We start from the raw sequence: 9,592 nt of genomic DNA on the forward strand, positions 1-9,592 counted from the left end.
ACCCAACTCTATCCCAGTGTCTCCGTCTGAGGGTTTGTCCTGTTAATGCGGGATGAGCGGTACGTATTCTCCACCCCCCTCGGTCTCCTTCACCGCCTCCCTCTCCCTCCCTCCCCAGACCCTGCTCGGTTCTCCCCCCTCCCCCGGGGCCGCTGAGATGCTTTAAGGGGAGGAGGAGAGGGAGGGAGGGAATCAGGGGGAGGGAAGGAGGGTTGTGTTTTGTCTTAATGTCTGAGCTAGAACAACCTCCTTCTGGGTGTTGCTCTGGAGCCGATGGGTCGGGTTTCAAACCACGTTTTGTGATATCCCCCTCCTCCCTTCCCTCCTTCTCCCCCACCCCCTGCCGGTGTGCAGGGATCGCCGGTTTATGGAGATTAATGTTCGGGGGGAGGGGGGAGAAGTGAAGAGGGGGAAGACAAATAATAATAATCCTAATAACCTGTTGTCGTGTATGTGTGTATGGGGGGGTTTGTTGCAGATCAGAAGAAGGAGGAGGAGGAGGAGGCGGCGGCAGCGGCGATGGCTACAGAAGGAGGGAAAACCTCTGAGCCAGAGAATAACAATAAAAAAACCAAAACCTCAGGCTCCCAGGTAAAAGCCAACATACGGAAAAAAAAAAAAAATCATCACGGAACATTAGGGAAGAAAGGGAGTTATGCCCTTTAAATGCCCAAAAGTAAAGAGCAAAATAAAAATGTTTATCCACTCAAAGCATCTTAAAGTGAGGAACTTAAATTGTAAATTCATGAAGATTTCACATATTTGAGGCTATAACGTTGTTTAAAATTACATCAGTAACTTATACTGTAAGAAAAAGGTATGTATTTTCCCAAGGGCATTTTGAGCTTAGGTGAATAACACTTTAGGAAAGTTTGTTAGAATTTTTTTTTTTTTTTTTTACTTTGTATTACAGGTTCTGTGTCCTTATCCATATAGTTCTTACCTGTGTTTGTTAATATTTCTTTTTTTATTTCTGCCACTTCTTGAGTAAGTTCTGATATGTAGAGCTGTCAAAATAAATAAATGACCCCCTCCCAACTTCTGGCCTCCACTAAATCCACCCACTTTTTCCCCCCCTCTCCTTTACCATTCCATTTTGGTTAGGACTCTCAGCCCTCTCCTCTGGCTTTACTGGCAGCTACTTGCAGCAAAATAGGGACTCCTGGTGAAAATCAAGCAACTGGACAACAACAAATTATTATAGATCCAAGCCAAGGATTGGTGCAACTTCAGAATCAACCACAACAGCTAGAACTGGTAACAACGCAACTTGCTGGAAACGCTTGGCAACTTGTTGCCTCCACTCCTCCTGCTTCAAAAGAAAATAACGTTTCTCAACCAGCTTCTAGTTCATCTAGTTCTTCCAGCAGTAATAACGGGAGTGCATCTCCTACAAAAGCTAAATCAGGTCATTCTTCCACCCCTGGTCAATTTCAAGTCATACAAGTACAAAATCCAAGTGGTAGTGTACAGTACCAAGTGATTCCACAACTTCAAACAGTGGAAGGTCAGCAAATTCAAATCAATCCAACTAGTAGTTCATCTCTACAGGATTTGCAGGGTCAGATTCAGCTAATTTCTGCAGGTAATAATCAAGCTATACTCACAGCCGCTAATAGGACATCTTCTGGGAATATTCTTGCTCAAAACCTCGCAAATCAGACAGTTCCAGTCCAAATTAGACCTGGTGTTTCAATACCACTGCAATTACAGACCCTTCCTGGTACTCAGGCTCAAGTTGTAACAACCCTACCAATTAACATTGGAGGAGTGACTTTGGCTTTGCCAGTGATAAACAACGTGACTACTGGAGGAGGGACTGGACAAGTTGGCCAGCCTGCTACTACTACTGATAGTGGGACTTCTAATGGGAATCAGTTAGTTTCCACACCCACAACCACCACTGCTTCTGCCAGTACTATGCCGGAATCACCCTCCTCCTCCACCACCTGCACAACCACCGCTTCAACATCTCTAACAAGCAGTGACACATTAGTGAGCTCAGCAGATACAGGCCAGTATGCAAGCACATCAGCCAGTAGTTCTGAACGCACCATTGAAGAATCTCAAACACCTGCTGCTACTGAGTCTGAAGCACAGAGCTCCAGTCAGCTTCAGCCTAATGGAATACAGAATGCACAGGATCAATCAAATTCTCTTCAGCAAGTGCAAATTGTAGGCCAGCCTATCTTACAACAGATCCAGATCCAACAGCCTCAGCAACAGATTATTCAGGCTATTCCACCACAGTCATTTCAACTTCAGTCAGGGCAGACAATTCAGACCATCCAGCAGCAGCCTTTGCAGAATGTTCAACTTCAAGCAGTAAATCCGACTCAGGTGCTTATCAGGGCTCCAACTTTAACACCTTCAGGGCAAATCAGTTGGCAAACTGTACAGGTTCAGAATATTCAGAGTCTTTCAAATTTGCAAGTTCAGAATGCTGGGTTATCCCAACAATTAACCATCACCCCAGTGTCTTCAAGTGGTGGCACAACTCTTGCTCAGATTGCTCCTGTGGCTGTTGCTGGTGCCCCAATAACTTTGAATACTGCCCAGCTTGCATCAGTGCCTAACCTTCAGACAGTGAGCGTTGCCAATCTGGGTGCTGCAGGCGTTCAAGTGCAGGGAGTTCCAGTTACAATCACTAGTGTTGCAGGTAAGTTACAACGTGTTTTCTGTTTAACTACAGTATAAACAGTTTTTAGTAATGATCAACTAGTGCATCTCTTTGCTAACTCTTAGATTTGATATGATCTTTGAAGTAAACAAATGATCATAAGGAATTAAAACCAAACAAGAATACAGTATGAATAGCCATAACTATAGCAATCAGTGTGACCTGTTCACATCTGTAGATTTTAGTGTCGGGTTTTATGTGTTAAATTTGTTAAATAGACCGTTTTAAAAATTCTTCCATGAAACAAAATTTTCTCATTAGAATCCTAATTGTCTTCTGTAATTTAGACATCATGTTTGAGTACACTTGAACTCTTTAGAAAGAACTCTAGTTAAAATGATGTTCACCTGTTCTTCAGGAAAAGTAGGTTTAAATTGAAGTATGTATAGTTGAGAGTCTGTTGAAGTTTGAGTTCTGCTGTGTAATAAGTCTAGCTTTTTTTTTTTTAAACTGGAAGTTATTGCTCAAATTTCAGCATCTTGTTGCCAGTGTTTTGTATTTTGTTATACTGTGTTATTATAAACCAGATATTGTTGCACTTAAGGAATAGAATTTGAAGTTGCAAATTGTTTCATTAACTTTTATGCCTACTTTTTGCTCTAATCAGGATTTGCTCTAGACTGTGAATTAATAGTTCTTTCATTAAAAATTTTTATTGTTTAAGTTTTGAGGTCATTGTATTATTTGTAGATGTTTAATGTGAGGTTGGTGGAAAGCAATATAAAAATGTAGACAGTAAAATGTCACTAATTTGGACTAACTGTAGAAAGGTCATTTTTAAACCAATTATAAAAGCAGTTGTTATTTGTTATGCATATAAATAGATACTGCTAAAGTACTTGGAAAACTAGTCCCTAGTAAGTAGTTTAATCTTTTTTGAAACAGTCTTATTGTACCTAATACTTGTTGACTTCTAGTAATTAAATATTTTTCATTGATTCTGGTTTGGTGAAAACCTAGTTGTGGTTTTAAGTGCTGTTGATACTTTTAAATCTTGTTAATTGAATATTTCTATTTTGGTAATCTGAAATAAACAAGCTTGTCACTTTTGAATGACCTTTCTTAACACAAGTTGCAAAGAAAATATACTAAAAGTTAATACATAGAGTAGATGCATACATGTAAAATTGGAAATTGCCTGATAGGACCTATTGATTCAGGAGAACATAGACTACATTTTTTTTTCCTAGATACCCACTACCTCTAGACCAGTGCCATCCAATAGAACTTTCTGTGCTCTTGGAAATGTTCTCTCTCTGTCCTATCAAACATGTTAGCCACTAGTGACATGTGGCTATTGAGCACTTTAAAATGTGGCTAGTGCAACTGAAGAACAGGATTTTAAATGTTTATTTGAGTAGCCACATTTAGCTAATGGCTCCTATATTGATAGCACAGTAATCTTTTTAGTATTTTGATTTGATACTTTTTCCTCTATCACCATTACAGTACAATTATGTAAGTGATTCTCTGGCTTATAATCCTTAACTTGCTTTGTTCCTACTCATTTTCTAAACATTAACAGTGATTGGAGCATTTCAGAACAGTGTCTGCATTTGGTAGGTTGAGTGACAGTTTGCATTGTCACAGCAAAAGTTATTTCATCTTGACCTTTAAGTGTTAGTTAGTGAATTGTAGTAATTAAGAGAATTGAGTAATTTATAATTTAGATTAGAAGTAGCCACTTCTGCTCTTTAATTAATGTATGTTACAATCCAGAGGTTTCCCCTTCCCTGTTGAGAGTAAGCCAGTGTTCTGACCCCTCAACTCAAACTCACTTGAGTAGTTCATTTTAAACACAGGATCCAGCTTCTGGGATTAAGAATCACCTGGAAAATTTGAAAGAATCAAGGGTCTAATCATCAGCAGTAAACCAGAAGACAGAATATGGAAACAGAAGAGTATAGCTTGCCTCAGAAAATAGATTGACTGGCAAAAAAGGAAAAACTTTAGTTTTTAATTTCACAAATATATTTTGAGGATGGCTACTGTATGTTGAGCACTCCTAAGAGATGTGTTTATTTCTTTATTTTAATGGGTGATTTATTTATTTATTTTTTTTAACTTAGAGAGTTCATATGCTTTAGGAGCTCCACTTAAAAAATTAGGAAAATTGAACTTTACGTATTTGGATTTTTCCCCCTGAAGCCCAAGGACTTTAAGTTTTGTTGATGTTGCAGAGTTAATGTTCTAGTAGATCAGCTCCATTAATTTTTAAAAGAGATCCACATTTCAAAGACCAGAAATTAATCCAGGTTTAGTTGTTTGCAGATTTTATCCTAATGCCTATCATGGTAGTTGCTTTTTGAAGTATGGTACTCAAGGTGATGGAGAAGGGTTGGGGACATAGTTCAGTGGTAGAGCACTCACCTAGCTTGTGTGAGGCCCTGGGTTAAACGCTCAGTACTCAAAAAAAAAAAAAATGAGAGAGAGAGACACACATAACAGTTTGGAATTGGGAGTAGTGCCCAGGAATGATTATAGTGGAGACTAATAAAATTGCATCTGTTTTTCTTTTGGTTTTGTGTTTTTAAGACTTTAAAGAGTAGAAGACCAAATATTTTAATGCTTTGAGAAGAGGAGAACAAATACTTACATATCCCTTTTATAAATGAACCCTGGAATTTCAGATCTGTAAACTTCGTATCCCTATTCCATTTTAAAATACCTTCTTGGTTATTCATGTTTTTCTTCATGAGAATGTTTAATTTTGTAGAAGTGTATTTACTCTTAATAGTCACAAGTTTTAAAAAATATTTTTAATTTTTAATTGACACATAATAGTTGTACTTATTCATGAGATATAGTTTGACATTTCAGTACATCTGTACAATGTATCACCCACCTCAGATGTTTATCATTTCTTTGTGTTGGGAACATTCAAAATTCTCTCTATTAGTAATTTTGGAATATTCAATTAATTGTCAGCCACAGTTATCCTACTGAGGTTTGGAACATTAGAAATTACTACTCTTATTCAACTAACTGCCTGTGTACCCACTAACCATCCTCTCTCTGTCACCTCGCCTCTTCCCTGGTTCTGATAACCATTGTTCTGTTCTTCATGTTTTTGAGATAACTCTTTCTCTCTCAACATATAAATGAGAACACTGTCTATATTTGAAAACATTATTGGTCAGCTTTAGCAGAATGTTATAGGTAGCTCAAGGACAAAGGTTAAAACTTCTGCACCATCCATCCTCATTTTACTCTTCAGGGGGTATGGGGGAGATATGAATGATATGGACAAAGAATGGAAAAAATCCTACAAAGCAAATCTAATGAAACCAGTTCTTGAATCTGGGGAGCTTTGCACTTTGTATTATGAAATGAGACGCTCTCTTTTCTTGCTAATGTACTCAAAATAGTATGTTTCTGTGCTTTGGTCTAATCTAAAAATTCTGATTTTTAGGCTAAGCATCTTTAACAATTAGTTAAAATTGTAGTAGGAAGTAAATACATGTGCTTTCTGCATGTTTCTTTATTGGGATTCTGAGATTAAAGGAAAAGTGGGGAACCTTATTTTAAGTTAAGCACAAAGATAACAACTAATTGTACTTTGGCTTAAGGACCTCTTTTGTTTTAACTAAGTGAGGAGAGTGCAGGTTTTGTTCAAATGAGAACTATCTTCATATTGTCCCTAGTTACCAAGTGAACTTCAGGAGTTAGACCTTAAAGAATTCAGAGTTTTTAGGAACCATTGGTATATATAATTGTAATTAACTTGGGCTGGCCAGAGCCAGTGATTTAGCTTATTTTGGGCTATAATCATCACATATAGTAACACATCATGCTGTAGGCCTTTTGCTTGATGACTGGATACTGCTTTGTTAATTTTAGTGGAAATTACATTTGCTATGCTAGTTTTCCCACAAAGGAAGTTCCGACTTGATAAGATATTGCTGACACTGAGACTCTTACCGAATTCCTTTATTTTTGTGGGGGCATTGAAGTTTAAACCTGGGGATATAGTATGAAGCCAGAAATTGGAAAGCCAGTTCTTCATTACTGGTAAATATGGGGACCAAATAACGTAATTGAAATTTATGTTTAATTTATAAAACTAATTTAATCTAGTAGAATTATCCTCTTACATCCAGAGCTACTAAAAGTAGAAACTTGGCTTGAGATTTAACACAAATAAAGTTTTATTTTGCCATATAGGTTATATTAATTTGGATTTCACTACTAGGCATCTTAAAAGGTCTGTATATATACATAAACTTATACTCAATTTGGTTGTTTTTCAGACAAGTCAGATTTACTTTTGTAACTCTTATTTTCTTAAAATCTTCTAACACTCTTTGTTACAGATTAGAATTTGTTAACAAGGGACTTACATCTTATACCCTAATGAATGATTTGGGTTCTGAACTACCAAATTGGTTTTAGCCATTAGATAGTTTGTTCCTGTAAGATGAAAAGGACTCAAGTTAGAGATAACATTAATTTTTTAAAAGGGCATCTTCTGCAAAGGATTTCAGGATTGAGAAAGGAGCAAGGGAAAACACTTTCAATCATTTGCTTTCTAAATTCTAAATCAGGCTGGATGTTATAGCACTTACCTGTAATCCCAGTTAATCAAAAAGCTGAGAGAGGAAGATTGCAAATTCAAGGCCAAACTGGGCAATTTAGCAAAACCCTGTTACAAAAAAGAAGAAGGTCTGGGGATATAGCTCAGTGGTAGAGCACCCCTGGGTTCAATCCCCCCCCCCCCAAAAAAATATATATATATATAAATAAATAAATAAATTAGGATATATATATATATATATGTAAATCTTTCGAGTTTTGGGGCAGTCCAGAATAGTAGATTTAAGAGAAAATAGAAAAGGAAGTTTGATTAGGAAGCTAGGGGAAGGGGATATATGTAGACATTGTAGAATTACAGAGATTTATAAAATGATAAATGATAGTATTTTTTAATGGGAAAGGATCCTTGGCTTACTAGCTCTGACCTTTTGCTATTGCTGCTAAAGTCTGTTTATAAAAGCATTTTATTGTTTTAAGTGAAAGCAGAAATATGGGTCAGGTGTTGTAGTCTCCAATAAGTGGGAATGACACATTAAGGATTGATTAAAAATGGGGGGAACCTGGCCTGATACCAGACCATACACATATATGTGCTATTCTGTACTCTTCTGAACTGTAATGTACATGATGAGGGTTGTTTTACTACCTAATGAATGAGCAAAGTGTGTCAAAGAAAATCTGTTTTAAATGCAAATTGCTTATAGAAGTAGGTGGTGGTAAGATGAAGGCTTAATGAAGTTGTAGTTACTAAGGAAACTTCAAAATAATCGAGTTGCTCCCATCCTCATTCCTTAGCCCTATTATTAGAAATGAGTAAATTGAAGCCCAGAAAGGTTGAAAGACTTTCTTGTATTTTATGGCTAAGTGAGAGCTGGAATCTTGACTTCTGCTCCAGTTGTTTTTCCGGGTTTGTTATCCAGATCTCTTGTGAGAAAATGTAGCTGAAGTTTAGAAATCAAGGAGGGACAGCTCTCCACTTGAATTTGTCTTTCACAGGCTGTTCCTGTCTTCACTGAATATTCCAGCTCTTGTATATTAAGTATGATATTACTGGTGAAAAATAGAATTCTCTAGGTTTCCGTGTTACAGAATTTAATGGTGGGAACTAGGTGATAGTATTTTTCTCTTTCTTGAAAGAGCATGTTCAGAAAAAAAGATGTTAGTAAATTATTTTTATACCTTTATTTTATTTATTTATTTTTTTTAATGCGGTGCCAGGGATAGAACCCAGTGCCTCATGCATGCTAGGCAAGTGCTCTAGCCATAACTCCTACGTGTAAATTTTACATGTAGGTAAGGAAATCCTTGGGCTATAAAGAAGTATCTTTTCCCAAACTGTAGTTAGAAATGGCTTTTTCTTTTAAATGAAACTTGTGAAGGAAAGAAGTAGACATTTATTGTTTACCTAATATGTGTTAGGTGCTGGACCAGCGTTTATATGGTCTTATTAAACCTTACAATATTCTTATAAGTATTGTGTCCATTTTATAGACAGCCTTACTGAGCTTTAATTTCTTTAGGAAACTATGACTGCCAGTAAGTGGGAACAGCATGATTCAAAGTCATCTTTGATTCCATTCCTATTGTTACATAAGAAGCTACAGGATAAGTCCACAGACTTTTGCGTCTGATATCTATGCGGAAATCTTTAAAAGGGCTGATTGGTGACTTTGAAAATTGAAATATTGACTGTGCAATTAAGCTCTCTCCTAACACCAATAATTTGTGGTACTGACATATAATAATGAACAAAAGTGGTAAAAGAAGTGGTAAATTCCAACTAGTGTGGCTACATGGAGACCTTGTTAAGCTCAGATTTATTGTATGTGGAGAATAGAAGGAGGCGCATAGGATTAAGAATGAAAACAAAAAATAGCATGTATTTTAAGAATAATGTCAGGAAAATAGAAACTCATAATAAAAACAGGATTTTGAAAACATTTTAAACAACTTGCCAGGACTTTATTTATTTATTTTTTAATTTATTTTTTGGTACCGGGGATTGAACAGGGATGCTACTGAGCCACATCCCCAGTCCTTTTTAATATTTTATTTAGAGACAGGGTCTCACTGAATTGCGTAGGGCCTTGCTAAGTTGCTGAGGCTGGTTTTGAACTTCCCATCCTCCTGCCTCAGCCTCCAGAGCCACTGGGATTACAGGTGTGCGCCATCACACTTTGAATCAGAGCAAGATGGACACTCATTGAGCAAAATTGTGTAATATGAAGAGAGGACATAGCAAAGGCAGAGTTTTTCTATTCTGCTTCTCTTAACCAGAAGGAAAATATAGTACCAGCTGAAATGAGTTCCCTGTCACTATGAGATAATTGTTCAAGGTAAGTGAGGAGATATATCACATTTAGTTGTTTTGTGTAGGGG

At 36.9% G+C, this 9,592-nt stretch overlaps 1 protein-coding gene across 2 annotated transcripts in view; it reads left to right on the forward strand.

Annotated features, from left to right (window-relative positions):
* The window catches only part of Sp4 (Sp4 transcription factor), a 54,865-nt gene continuing 45,273 nt past the window's right edge, over window positions 1–9,592 (forward strand). The window contains exons 1-3 of one of the 2 annotated variants that reach the window (XM_048799693.1): window positions 1–59; window positions 479–591; window positions 1,105–2,659. In XM_048799693.1, the coding sequence (XP_048655650.1) occupies window positions 53–59; window positions 479–591; window positions 1,105–2,659 (1,675 nt within the window). In that variant the 5' untranslated portion in view covers window positions 1–52. The remainder of the gene's footprint in view (window positions 60–478; window positions 592–1,104; window positions 2,660–9,592) is intronic. The other variant, XM_015498134.2, reaches the window with a different exon arrangement.

This window comes from Marmota marmota, unplaced genomic scaffold (genome assembly GCF_001458135.2).
Source record: "Marmota marmota marmota unplaced genomic scaffold, marMar, whole genome shotgun sequence".
NCBI lineage: Eukaryota > Metazoa > Chordata > Mammalia > Rodentia > Sciuridae > Marmota > Marmota marmota.